This window comes from Nomascus leucogenys, chromosome 7b (assembly GCF_006542625.1).
Source record: "Nomascus leucogenys isolate Asia chromosome 7b, Asia_NLE_v1, whole genome shotgun sequence".
Lineage (NCBI taxonomy): Eukaryota > Metazoa > Chordata > Mammalia > Primates > Hylobatidae > Nomascus > Nomascus leucogenys.
The window spans coordinates 68,508,628-68,523,559 of record NC_044387.1 but is presented as its reverse complement, the minus strand read 5'-3'; the positions used below and the strand labels follow the sequence as shown (position 1 = coordinate 68,523,559).

General features: G+C 40.4%; 1 protein-coding gene across 1 annotated transcript in view; it reads right to left on the bottom strand.

The window, feature by feature from the left end:
* The window catches only part of ARHGAP10 (Rho GTPase activating protein 10), a 348,170-nt gene that overhangs the window by 200,622 nt on the left and 132,616 nt on the right, over window positions 1-14,932 (bottom strand). The window contains exons 6-9 of the mRNA XM_030816218.1: window positions 14,437-14,547; window positions 12,520-12,624; window positions 4,281-4,410; window positions 391-497 (exon numbers count right to left, since the gene is read on the bottom strand). Coding sequence (XP_030672078.1) covers window positions 391-497; window positions 4,281-4,410; window positions 12,520-12,624; window positions 14,437-14,547 — 453 coding nt within the window. The remainder of the gene's footprint in view (window positions 1-390; window positions 498-4,280; window positions 4,411-12,519; window positions 12,625-14,436; window positions 14,548-14,932) is intronic.

Below are 14,932 nucleotides of genomic sequence, written 5' to 3'. Positions count from 1 at the left end.
CACTGGGGTCTGTGAGGGGGCTGGGGGCTAGGGGAGGGATAGCATTAGGAGAAATATTTAATGTAGATGACGGGTTGAAGGGTGCAGCAAATCATCATGACACATGTATACCTATGTAACAAACCTGCACGTTCCGCACATGTATCCCAGAACTTAAATTAAAAAAAAAAAAAATCTAGTGGTTTAAAACCCATGCATGCAATTCAGAAAACATATATATTGTTCTGTTTTCTGGCCCATTTCACTTAAAAACAAAACAAAGATTTTAATACTAAAAATTTATTTACCATCACTGAATATAAACCATTAAAATATAAACCATTAAAATGACACCCTCAAACACTACCTCTGACAGACTAAAATCTCTTCTATGTTGAATCAAATACTTACAAGTTTCCCTCCAGATCTGTGCTCAAATGGGATCATGTTGAACTTCTTTGCTGCTTTTCGATACATGCAATAGTGTTTGACCCAACTGGAACCAAACGGAGCAGGCCCTTCAACAAAAAAACAGCCCTTTATATTTTCCCTCATAAATAAGCAGATATGCAGAGTTATAAACACATTACTAAAAGGCAGCAACAAATACAGTTGAATCAATGAAACAGATCAGCAATACTGCTGGTTCTAAGACAAAGAGGGAAAAACTAGGGAAAATAAGAAGAGATACTTTGAAACAAAACTCTTATAAGACAAACTTAGCAACAAAGAAGTGATTTAAAGACATACTGTTTAAATAGTTTGCTAGAAAAATCAACAGTTATCTCCTACCTGAAAATCTCTTAATTGTGAGCTCTATTTTTTGTTTGTTTCTAGGTATTAAGAGCTCAGAAGGGTTTCAAAAGTTCCATCCCATATATGAGATGGTTTGGGATTTAATTCTGGCCTCTCAAAATGATAGAATTGTAGATTCATAGTGCTAAGAAGCATCTAGTCTAAAAATCCACCTAGTGCTTTAAGTCCATGAACAGCACCCTGGTAAGCAGCTGTTCTTACTAATGATTGAAAGCTAGCCTTTAAAAATGAAGTATGGGCCGGGCGCAGTGGCTCACGCCTGTAATCCCAGCACTTTGGGAGGCCAAGGCAGGTGGATCACGAAGTCAGGAGATGGAGACCGTCCTGGCCAACGTTGTGAAACTCTGTCTCTACTAAAATACAAAAAATTTAGCCAGGCATGGTGGCACGTGCCTGTAGTCCCAGCTACTCGGGAGGCTGAGGCAGGGGAACAGCCTGAACCCAGGAGGCGGAGGTTGCAGTGAGCTGAGATCGCGCCACTGCACTCCAGCCTGGGTGACAGAGACTCCGTCTCAAAAAAAAAAAAAAATACAAAATACAAAAATTAGCTGGGTGTGGTGGTGCGTGCTGGTAATCCCAGCTACTGGGGAGGGTGCGGCAGGAGAATAGCTTGAACCCAGGCGGCGGAAGTTGCAGTGAGATGAGATCATGCCACCGCACTCCAACCTGGGTGACGGAGCAACACTGTCAAAAAATAAAATAAAATAAATTAACATTGGTATTGTCTGGCTTAACATTACTGTAATCAGTAAGGTCTAGAAAATCTTAAGAACCAAGAGAATGGCCGGGCATGGTGGCTCATGCCTGTAATCCCAGCAAAAAATAAAGTATGAATAATAAGAAATGTAAGACTCAATAGGAGTGACTGTCCAAGTATGCCCCAGAACATTCTCTGAACCCCTTTTTCCACTCTTACTAAGTCAGCAGTACCACCATCAGGGCTCATAGGACAATTCTGTATGTCAGAGGGACCTCTAGCATCTGGAACTTCACATGCCAATAAAAGTCCAACTGTAACAAATTAAAGGTTAGGCCCAGCAGAAGTTGACAATTTCTTACTTTACTGAGTCAACACATTTTTTAAAAAGCAATTAACATCTGTTATCACCGTAATTTCACGTACGAACAAACAAAGCTTCTACACCTAAAAATCAAAAAAGCTCAGAAAGGCAAAAATAACCCATGTAAAAGGAATGCTTTTAGCTAGCTTTAGGAAAAGCTAATTACATTATTTGGGATAGGGGTAATAGATGAAAGGGGTTACCAGACCACAATCAATTTTATCTCAGACCATCATTAGTCCAAAGACCTGAATTTGGGAACCATTGCTTTGTGTTTTAAAGAACCAGCATTTGTACTGTGTTCTATGGTTCACAAAAAATATTGCACAGATATTTTATTTAACTCTAAGAAAAAAAAAACTGCCCAGAGAGGATGATACTGTCTTTTTAATCTAAAAAAAATTCAAGCTTAGCCCAAATGCCTGGAAAATGACAAAGCCGAACCTTAAATCAGAATCTCTGGCCCCAAATATCAAGGTCTTTCCACTACTTAAAGCCACCATTCCCTTCTGACAACCAACAGAGCCTATTCAACCAGCTCTGAGCACACACACTAATGATGTTCTTTCACGCCTGTCCAAGCACCAAGAAATGTACGGAAGACATTACCAACACAGACTCCAGGTTCAGAATGACAACTCCAGCATTTAGTAGTTGTATGACCTAGGGAACATTATTTACCTCCCAGTGCCTCCATTTTCATTCATAAATGGGGAAGAGTAATAGTACCTTATACTTCATAGGGCTGTTTTATGGATAAATGAGACAAGTTGTATACGAGTTTAGCACAGTGCTGGGTATATAGTAATGAGCAAAGAATTTTACCACTACCGTTATGTTGTTTCAGTCCAATTTTCTCTCAAAGGCAACAGTGATGAATCTAAAAATTAAAGTTTCCTGTGATTTTTCACTTGGGCATATAATAAAAAATAATTCTAACATTCTCAAGACTTTCGAGGTTTTTTTTTTTGTTTTTGTTTTTTTCTTTTTTTGAGACAGAGTCTCGCTTTGTCGCCCAGGCTGGAGTGCAGTGGCGCGATCTTGGCTCACTGCACGCTCCGCCTCCCAGGTTCATGCCATTCTCCTGCCTCAGCCTCCCGAGTAGCTGGGACTACAGGCGTCCGCCACTACGCCCAGCTAATTTTTTATATTTTTTAGTAGAGACGGGGTTTCACTGTATTAGCCAGGATGGTCTCGATCTCCTGACCTCGTGATCCACCCACCTCAGCCTCCCAGAGTGCTGGGATTACAAGCGTGAGCCACCGCGCCCGGCCCTATCTTGAGTTTTAATTTACTTCTTTCAAATTCAATTTTAAAAACTGAGATTAAGAAGATAATGTATGAGAAAAATGGAGACTTCTGCCATATCATACTACTGCTCACAAGAGGTGAAGGCTGCGAGATTCCAGATTAAATAAGGGCAAATGGAAAAGGCACAACCATCCTGCTGTCTGCACAGAACATTAACTTCTATTCAAAGCACAGATACCCTGTAACCATTCCCTGAATCATGTCTACTACTAAATTTTTAGGTCAGATTGAAAGTCCTGTAAATCAGCCACACGTAAATGAAGTGAAAACTGTAAAACACCCTAATTACAGTTAAGGGTGGAGAGGGAGGGAAATAGTAAAGAGACACATTTCACATTCTCATCCTTTCTGCTAACTAGTAATTGGGTTGTACAGTTGAAGTAGTAAACGTTAAAAACTTAGCTGTTAAAATAAGACCAAATGTTCAAAGTCTGAAAGAAATACAGGTCTTTTAATTTTCAAAATGAGAACAATCTATGCACTGCATATTTGCTAAGACAGCAACAAAGACTAAAGAGCCTACAAGTTAGGATGCCACGTAGGAATATCTTTTATCACCATCTGCAATCTTCCTGATGATTTTAGTAAGAACCAGCTATCTCAGATTGGTGGGAACAAAAATGGTATGAAGGAAGAAGAAAAATACTAATATGTCCCTCTTGACCTTAAGGTGACGGAGAGGCAGGGTTGTGGGAGGGAGAGGATGCGTACGTGTGTATGAATGTGTGTGTCTGTGTGCACTGGTGATGAGGGTAAAGGTGAGGGGGAAAGAGAAAAAACATAATACCCTCGTAACTCTGGCTCATTTTCAGCCTTACACCAAATTCTGACTCTCCTACAAGCATGTTCCTGGGGTGCACACAGTGTAAAACAGAAGCTGGTGGGGTGTCTGAAGAACAGGGTGCTCACAGCCACTCCTAACCTCACAGTACCTTCTCCAGGGCTGGAATGTGTTTCTCCTAAACATGAAATACACCCACTAGGCGATAGGAACAGGCAGAGAAAGGGGTAGGAATAATTGCCCAAAATGTCATAGTAATGGCAAGAATAGCAGAGTTTTCAATAATTTGCATTTTTAAGCAGCCACACAGCCACTGCTGGAGGGCCTCTTACTTTTTTCCTGGACATACAGGTAGCCTTCGGCTGTAAACTGACTTGCTCGTTTGTGGTCCTTGGGATTCTGTCTGATTTTGTTCATAAGCTCTTCCACTTCTGACCTTGTTCCTTCAAATCGATTCCTTGTCTGAAATGGATTAAAAAACACACATAAATGTTAAGTTCTCATATGAGTTTTCGCATGAACATTTTAAAGTCTCTGCATAAATGTAATTACATTTTTTAACTCTAAATAACTTTTTTATAAATTTCTCAAAATACCCCCATTCTTTTCAGTGTGCCTCCTGAGATTCATGTGCAAAGAAAAAAAAATAGCAGTAAAATAGCTACCAGAGGAGTATAAGCCAAGGTTACTACAGGTTACTTTGGAGGCTTTCTAACTCCATTAATAATTTTATTATTCAAAATAAAAATTCCTGCCTTCAGGTCTCACACTATTACTAAATTTTAGGTTTAAACATAAGTAGGTTTTAATATATCTACCTGAGAAGTATTTCCTGTGCAACAACCAATCTGACTCAATCAATCTGATTTGTTACTGTTACATTAGCAGTCTGTAAATACTCAGAATCTGAAAAAGTTTAATTCTTCTTTGCAAACTAATAAATACAAGTGTCAGTTTTTCCAGGTCATGGCAATTGCACTTGAAAATGACATTTCTTCCCAGAAGACAGAAGGGGGAAAAAAAATCTCACCTACACAAATAATGTCTTTGATATCTGAAGAGACAAATCACATTTCTAAAACCCAGGACACTTGGTGTGCCAATATCTGTCAAACGGCTACACTGAAAATGTATATACAAGGTGAAGTGACAGAATTACCAAGGCAATTGTGATGAGTCGGCACCACCGTGTTCCTGGACACTTCTTTCATCCAGGCTCAAAAATAATTGTATTAACACCAAAAAACTGCTGATGTGAAACTGTGGAGGAACTGAAACAGAAAATTATTATTGAAATTTCTCCTCTTTCCTCCCTACAATAAAAGGGGCTGCCAAGGGTCCTAAGCGTGGCAAAATGTTAGAATGGCACATCTTTTTTGTAAAGGGATGGAGAGTCTGATAAATGTAGATTGTAAAAGGGAAAACCTGTCTGCAGGTTTTTTTTAAAAAAAAACACACAAACTAAGAGCTGCAAGAAAAATCAGCTTATGTCCTGTAAGAAAGTGTAAGACTGCAAAGAAAGTAGAACTCAGTTGTTGATGGCTAGGTTCCCTCTCTCCCTCCATTTCTCCAGGTTTTCTTATCCCCAATTTTTTTTTTTTTTTAAAGACAGGGTCTCACTCTGTCTCCCAGGCTGGAGTACAGTGGCATGGTAATACCTCACCGCAGCCTCAGCCTCCTGAACTCAAGTCGTCCTCTCACCTCAGCCTCCAGAGGAACTGGGACTACAGGCGTACACCACCACGCCAGGCTAAATGTGTGTGTGTGTGTGTGTGTGTGTGTGTGTGTGTTTGTAGAGACGGGGGTCTCATCACGGGGCCCAGGCTGGTCTCGAACTCCTGGGCTCAAGCAATCTACCCACTTCAGCCTCCCACACTGTTGGGATTATAAGCATGAGCCACCATCCCCTGCCCTTATCCCCATCTTTGTACTAATTTCACCCTGATTTTATTCCCCTCCTTGGTCATTTTGCTGAGATTCCTCCCAACCCTCGTTTCCCCCCATGTGTGTATAATATATATACACATATGCATATATGTGCATGCCATACATGTATGGATGCTATCACAGGTGTGAACATGTGCACACACTTCTGTTTCAGCCAATAATCCTATTATTTATGTTCATGCTCAAATTGCCCTAGATTTGAGCAGCAGGAGTTCCTTCGAACTGGCTTCTGTCTTTTGACTGGTCCCCTTAATTCTTCGACCAGTTCCTTACCTTCTGGTCCAATAAGGTACCCTAGGCTCATCTTATACTTTCCCTGCCCCAGTCCTGGAAAGGAACTCTTGTTCTTTTTAGTGGAGAGTATTTAGTATTTGGAAACCAAGATCTGGGAACAGTGTGCTCACAGCTAAGGACTTCTCAGCAGACAGCCTCAGGAAATAGATGTACACACAGCTGAGGCTTAACACAGGCTTGAACTTTGTGGATCTACTTATATATGGATTTTCCTCCCCATCTACAACTCCTGCGACAGCAAGTCTTCCTCCTCAGCCTACTCGTTATGAAGACACACATGAAGGCCTTTATGATGATCCACTTCCACTTAATGAATAGTAAGTATATTTTCTCTTCCTGATGATTTTTATAGTAACATTTTCTTTTCTCTAGCTTACTTCATGGTAAGAACACAGTATATCATACATAGAACACACAAAATATGTGGTAATCAACTACTTCTGTTATGGGTAAGGCTTCTGATCAACAGTAGGTGATTAGTAGTCAAGTTTGGGGGAAGTCAAAAGTTACCTGCAGACATCCAATAGCGCAGGGGTGCTAACCCCAACGTTGTTCAAGGGTCAACTGTATACACAGAGCACACGTGTTTATACAAACACACAATCACTACTTCTATATCTACCTATATATTTGAAAACCCATGACTTCCTACCAAGAAATCTAATTCTACTCCAGTTCTTCAGGTTTCCTTCCAGTCTCTCTCCTTCCAAATTTGTGAATTTCTTCCCAGACAGTAAGAAGCCTGGTTCTCATTCTCAACATGTCTGCTTATGTGCTCACTTAACATCTCTGCTCAGCATAAGCAATCTCCCAAATGCCCCAGCAGCCACCTCTGTCTCATCACCACTCCACTATCCCTGCTGCAGATGTCTCCATGAGGTCCCCCTCTCCCTCACTCTACCCGACTTCCTCAGAGGTTTATTTTCTGCACTGGGAATGGAAGGCTTTTTTTTTTTTTTTTTTTTTTTGACTGAATCTCACTCTGTTGCTCAGGCTGGAGAAAAGTGGCACAATCACAGTTCACTGCAGCCTCGACCTCCCAGGCTCAAATGATCTTCCCACCTCAGCCTCCCGAGTACAGGGACTACTCACATGCACCACCACCTCCAGCTAATTTTTCTCTATTTTTTGTGGAGACAGGGTCTCACTGTGTTGCCCAGGCTGGTCCTGAGCTCCAAGGCTCAAGTGATCCTCCTGCCTCAATGTCCCAAAGTGCTGGGTTTATAGGCGTGAGCCACCATCCCCAGCTACTATTTTTCAAATGTACCATTTTTAAGTAAATTATGAATTGAAAACTTTGCATAAGCTCAGTAGAATGGCTAAAACCTTGCAATTTCCAATTATAAGTTCCAAATACATATGAGGGCATCTTCTAATTACAATAATGTTAGACCCCAAACGTTACAGTAAGTAACATTTGAGCATTTACATGGTTCTTTAATCCTCACAATAATCTGTATGGTAGGACACTGTCTAATGCTATCTATCCAATAAAAGATCATTGCTGCCTTGTTTTCTTTACATGCTTTAGTAATTAAACATTTCCAAATAAACTAGCTTTAAATTAAGCCTTATTATTTTACTATTTTAAATCTGATTGAAAGAGAAAACACCTTTAAAAAACTTTTTTCTGGGCCGGGCACGGTGGCTCACGCCTGTAATCCCAGCACTGTGGGAGGCCAAGTGGGTGGATCACAAGGTCAGGAGATCGAGGCCATCCTGCCTAATAGAAACTAATCCGTATCATCGTAAAACAGAGAGACAGACATGAATAGTCCTATTTGGGGGGCAAAAACAAAAGGGATAAGTAAGACTAAAGCTAACCATAAGCCCACCCCTCAAGTAACGGCTGTTATATTTTGATGTGGCCATTTCTAATCTCTTTTAAAAACACACACACGGCTGGGCGCGGTGGCTCACGCCTGTAATCCCAGCACTTTGGGAGGCCGAGGTGGGCGGATCACAAGGTCAGGAGATCGAGACCATCCTGGCTAACACGGTGAAACCCCGTCTCTACTAAAAATACAAAAATTAGCCAGGCACGGTGGCGGGCGCCTGTAGTCCCAGCTACTCGGGAGGCTGAGGCAGGAGAATGGCCTGAACCCAGGAGGCGGAGCTTACAGTGAGCCGAGACTGGGCCACTGCACTCTAGCCTGGGCAACAGAGCAAGACTCCATCTCAAAAAAAAAAAAAAAAAAAAAACACACACACACACACACAGTCTGTAGTTTTGGTATTCTACTTTCCTTAGAACATTGCGACAAAAATATTTTGCCCATATTCTTAAATACTTCCTACCCATTCTTGTTATCTTCTAGGGACTCTTTACAAATCCTAAAATTTTGCACACTGTATTTCCTTCCAGGAAGAATTCTATTCTAGTCTCTTCTTCCCCACATTCTTTGGGAGACAGAAATCACAAAAGTTCAAAATTAGTTTCTTAAAATATTCTTTAAATTTGAGGCAATTTCCAAATTTCTTCTGGAAAACCCATTTCCTAAAAGCCACCTTGCTGATTTCTTGATTTCCATTTACTACTCTAGATTACAGAAAATGAAGACTCCATTTCTCAAAAAAAAAAAAAAAATCTAGCCACTTTTACAATACAATAGGTATTATCAGATGGGGAAAAATAGGTTTTCGCTTTTAAATAACTTTTACCTTTTTCTGACTATAAAAGTTTTGCTTTTTTACTAAAATTAAATACTAAAAAGATGACCAAAATATTTATGATGTTATAATGCAGAGGCAGTTAACATTTGATTATGTTTCCTAAAATACATATATGCGGCTGGGCACGGTGGCTCACGCCTGTAATCCCAACACTTTGGGAGGCCAAGGCAGGCGGATCATGAGGTCAGGAGATTGAGACCATCCTGACTAACACGGTGAATCCCCATCTCTACCAAAAAATACAAAAAAATTAGCCGGGCATGGTGGCAGGTGCCTGTAGTCCCAGCTACAGGCAGGAGAATGTCATGAACCCGGGAGGTGGAGCTTGCAGTGAGCCAAGATTGATTGGGCCGCTGCACTCCAGCCTGGGTGACAGGGCGAGACTCCATCTCAAACAAACAAACAAATAAATGCCACACACACACACACACACACACACACGAAAAAAAACTGGGGCTTTTTTCAACAATATGTTGTTTTATATACCCAGCATTTTCTCTTTATCATAATAAAAAACTGACATCAAGGAATGAGATGAATAGCCAAGAAATGAGCAAATTACATCACTGAGGTATAGCAGATGATACAGAATGAGTGACCTGCTTTTCATGACTGCTCGTGTTTCTGATAAAAAATTAGCTAAAAGCTAAAATTTTGAAGAGCAAAGACGCCACCTAGATCAGGTGTTCTCAATACTGAAGGTGACACAGAAAGAAACTCTGAGTTGTAAGAGTGTTTATCAAGAAACAGCCAAATAAAATCAAGAGAGGAATATTTAGAGAAAAGGTTGAGAATGTAGGGCAATTTACTGATGACCACATCCTTAAGTGACAGAGAATACAAAAAAGGCTTTTTTTCAATAAACTGTCATTTCCCCATTTCTCTACAGAGAATGATTACTGTTGTCAATTGTGTAAGTTCTAAATATTTTAAGGATTCCAACCAGGTCATTTTGTGAAACATTTCAAATGATAGCTTAGCTTCAAGGTTTGTTCATAAGATTTCCAGACTGAATACTGCTCATTCCCATCTAAATATTTAATGCCTCTGAAAGTTTTTTGGTTTATATAAAGGTAAACAGACCCCCCCTTCCCCACAGGTGTGTTATAAACACACTTCCACAAATAAACCAGCTGTGCAAGGAGTTTCACTGAACATCCCAAGAGACTGACATTTCCCTACAGCTCACCCCAGAGTCTGAGGCAGAGAGCTGGCTTCAAGGGCATTCACCTATGCAGTCTACACCGCCCTGTGCTCAGAAGAGCTTCTGCTTGGTTTAATGATCAAGTGCCTCCGATCTGAAACTCTTAATTGTCTCTAAATAAGGGGCACTATCTTCTTCATTTTACCTCGATTGTAGAAGTTGTATATACAGTCTTGCCTGAAGGTTCTCATTCTGGCCAGCCCTGCACTTGACAAATGAGGTCCAGACAGAAGAGGTGAATTTCCACAAATTATATAGCCAGTAAGTGGAGGGGAAAACATGAGTTATGATCTCAAGCAGGGGTCCCCAACCCCCAGGCTGCTGACCAGTACTGGTCCATGGCCTGTTAGGAACCGGGTCACATGGCAGGAGGTGAGCGGCAGGTGAGCATAACCGCCTGAGTCCACCTTCTATCAGATCCGCGGTGGCATTAGATTCTCACAGGACCATGAACCCTATTGTTAACTGCACACATGAAGGATCTAGATTGTGTAGTCCTTATGAGAATCTAATGCCTGATGACCTGAGGTGGAAAAGTTTCATCACGAAACCATACCCGACCTTCTCCCACCCCCAGTGCATCTATAGAATTGTCTTCCTTAAAACCAGTCCCTGGTGCCAAAAAGGTTGGGGACCACTTATGTAAACTATCTAGTGTTCTTTTTACATAACTGTTTTCCGCTGCCTGCAAAAATATTCTGAATAATCTCAACATCGGCCAGGCATGGTGGCTCACCCCCATAATGCCAGGATCTTGGGAGGCTGAGGAAGGAGGATCACTTGAACTCTGAAGCTTGAGCAGCCTGGGCAACACAATGAGATGCCATCTCTACCAAAAAGAAAAAAAAATTAGCTGGGTGTGCTGGCATGCATCTGTAGTCCCAGCTACTCAGGAGGCTGAGGCAGGAGGACTACTTGAGCCTAGAAGGTTGAGGCTGCAGTGAGCAATGATTGTGCCACTGTACTTCAGCCTCAGTGACAGAGTGACACCCTGTCTCAAAAAAAAACCCAAAAAAAACTCAACATCATTAGACTCAATATTCTACCACCTGCAGGGACAATTTTGGGGTGACTAGAATGAATCCACACATATCCATTTTGGATTTTTAAGTTTTGTCACATTATAGTCATACCGCATATTTTATAACCGTATTCACAAATTGTGAGACCACAGCAGCAGAAAAAGAAAGAATCTACTCCAGAACTCTATCATTAGCCCAGCTGAATATCCAAACAATCCTCAAATACAAGTTGACACATAAATTATAAAAATAAGAGGTTTTATCAGCTACACTCCCAAGTATAGGGAACTGTACATTAAAAAAAAAAAAAAGTTAGAAACAAAATCTACACAGAAAGTATTCACCCTCAACTTTTTTTTTTTTTTTTTTTTTTGAGACAGAGTCTCACTCTGTCACCCAGGCTGGAGTGCAGTGGCACGGTCTCGGATCACTGCAACCTCCGCTTCCCGGGTTCAAGCAATTCTCCTGCCTCAGCCTCCCCGAGTAGCTGGGATTACAGGCGCACTCCACCATACCCAGCTAATTTTCGTATTTTTAGTGGAGACAGGGTTTCACCATGTTGGCCAGGATTGTCTCAATCTCTTGACCTCGCGATCTGCCCGCCTAGGCCTCCCAAAGTGCTGGGATTACAGGCATGAACCACTGTGCCTGGCTCACTCTCAACTTCTAATTGTGAAAGAAATGAAGAGCAGGCAACAACCACAGCTTCCCATCCAACTACCTGTGTGTCTTTCATTATGTGCTGTGAGTCTGTCACAAAGCTATCTCACTACATTCCTAATGAGACCTCAAATTACGCTCAACATACCCTGACCAGCTCGTCAATGAGGACACTTCCAGGATCAACTAGTATTGAAAGGAAAAACACACACCACCTGATCAAAATGACATACAGTATACTGCGTAGTAACATTCTCCTAAATCTCTTTATCTGAGACCTGGCAGAAAAGCACACATTTTCCAAAGGAAAATAATCAAGACCAATAGCAACTGTAAACACCAATGCATTAGTAAATATGCATAAAATGTAGGGAAGAAATTCTACTCAAATGATAAGCCTGTCTGGGAACAAAAATCAAGATGCTCAGTTAAAGGAGAAGAAATGTAGTGCATTATAAATTCAATGCCTTAAAGTGGAGTGCTGTTTTGTCTGTTGCAGACATAGCTGATTTAGAGTTAACATAACAAAGCTTATCCTTAGAATTGACCCAGAAACTGCAGGAAAAGCCGCCAGGAGGCAGAATTTCCCAAGCCTCAACCAACTGTAGAGCAGTTGGTCACACCAAGAGTTGACCAGCAGGTGGCAGCATACCCTCAATTTCTCAGTCCAACAGATCAGCGTTGTCTTCATTTAAGGCTTTTCATACAACACACAAATGAAAAATACACTTTTCGAACATCTTTTTATAAAGAAAGCTTTCATTTCCTTACATTCTGAATGTTGATCTGTAGTTCCATTTTGTAGTGATTGAAGTCTTTGGCAAGTTCATGGCCCTGATGATAGAAGGTAAACATCCCCTGAAAAAATGACAGCATCTAAGGCACAGGAAGAAAAGAGATATTAGCACAAAAAAACTCAGGAGAAAAAAAGAATCATATAAACAACCAAGTGTTCCCCCCACCATCTCACTGTTATTCCACTGAAATAAACTGATTAAAGGGAAGTCACTAATATTCAAGTAAACCCAAGTACATATTATCTATTAATTGGTCTTTACAGAAAATGATGCTTTTTTTCCCTTAAATATCACAGCCATTAGACAGCTTATATGGCATATTCTGCAGGAAAAATTGAATTATAAAGTCATCCATTTGTCCTCTTTAGTCAGGAGAATCCCAATATTTGTAATTGAAATCTTATCACTATTGGTTGATAACAATCTTTAAGAAAGTAAAATCACAGAATCAAAGAGCTCCAGGCTCTCCCCAGCCACATCCAGCTGACTGCAACCCCTGTGTTTTATTGACAAAGATGTTCCATGACTTGCCAGGGGCAGCCTCAAACCCATAATTAAACCTTTACTTTTCTACCAACTCCCAACCTGTTCCTGAATTAGAGGGCTGTTGCCTCTGATCCGCGTGTGAGTCAATAAATCTAAAGTCAAGAGAAGTGATCTGGGGAGAGAGTTAAGGAAATCTTGAGATTCATTTTCTTCCAAATGCCACACTGTGGGTGGTTAGGAATCTGGGGCTCTGACACCAAATGCCCAGCAGGCTCCATTCCCAACGTCAGCCATGACTTGTTATGGGACCTTGGGCAAATTATTCAACCTTTCTCTACTTCTATTTCCTTATCTCCTCATTGAGTTATAGTGTGGAATAATGAGTTCAGTACAACACTTACAACAATGACTTGAACAGAGACTGAGCATTATAAATGCCCAATAAAAGCAGGCCATTATTATTATTTCACATTAAAAAGAAAGCTTTGAGGAGGTCAAGTTTTTCTCTAATGGTTTAGGTTAACGACTATCGCTCCAACTAAACCATAGCTCCACAAATGCTCATTTTTAATCATTATTTCGTTATTCTTGTTTCTACAAACCATACACACAATGAGTAAATTGTATAGTGTGTGAATGTTATCTTAATAAAGCTGTTTAAGAAAAAGAAACCATTCAACAAGTCGATATTAAAATTAAAATGAATCCTGAGAATAAGTTCCAGTGTTTTGCTGAAATCCACATGAAATATCCTTTACATTATGATATATACATTCATGTGCATATATCTTCATATATAAACAACTGAAGCTACTAGAAAACATCTATATAATCACAAACAAAAATCATGTGTTTCTAATATAAGTAAAAAGAAATGTTAGAGTAACTCACAAAATTGTCTCGAATGTTCCATATCCTGCTTCTAAACTTAGATTGCCATAAGCATTGTGAGTTGTGTTCGAAGTCATGTTACAAACGATTGTATAAAGTAGCAAAGTTTAAACTGGTATAAACAACCCATGTTCACTCATTCTAGTATAAATTATTTCAGAGAAATTTTTAAAAGATAGAGCTATAGGCTAAGGTGGCAGAAATTGCACCTGGTTGCCTTCCTTGAGATCATGTAGCAATGGGAATATTATATGTTGCAGTGCAAATACAGCTGAGAACCACTGATTTAGAGGCAATTTCTTGACTTCATGGCTATCTGTGTCTGCCCTTTTCAATATGTCTCTTTCATGTTTATGCACTATGGCCTCTATATTCTGCCCTTTTCAATATGTCTCTTTCATGTTTATGCACTATGGCCTCTAGTAACTATAAACCATAAATCAGATCTAGGAAGATAAATACTTATCTTATATTGCAAAAATCCACCAGCCAACAACTTGTCAATAATACTCACGGGTTCCACAAACTCAAACTTCTTTCTTTCTTGGATTTCCTGCAGCTTACACACATACTCGAGAGACAGTTCATAGAAGTGTTGCCGGTTCTGCTCCACTTGGATATCTGCCTATGTTAAAATCACAGAGGTTAGTCAAACTGGAGATGGTGAAAAGTGAAACCCTACATCAGAGGTCATCACACTGTGGTCCACGAGCCAAAATACAGTGTGCTGCCTGATTTTGTAAATAAAGTATTGCAACACAGGCACGACCATTCATTTATTTATTGTCTGTGGCTACTTTCCTGCTGCAACAGCAGAATTGAGCAGGTGCAACAGGAACTTTATGGTCCACAAAAGTCTAAAATATTTACTATCAGTTTCTTTGCAGAAAAACCTTGTGACTCCTACTCTGTATGTTGAGGTTGACCCCCAAGAACTGAAGATCAAAGGGGCTTCTCTTTGTGAAAAACTCCCCCCAACCACAACTGATGCCCCAAGGCTGAACCACATG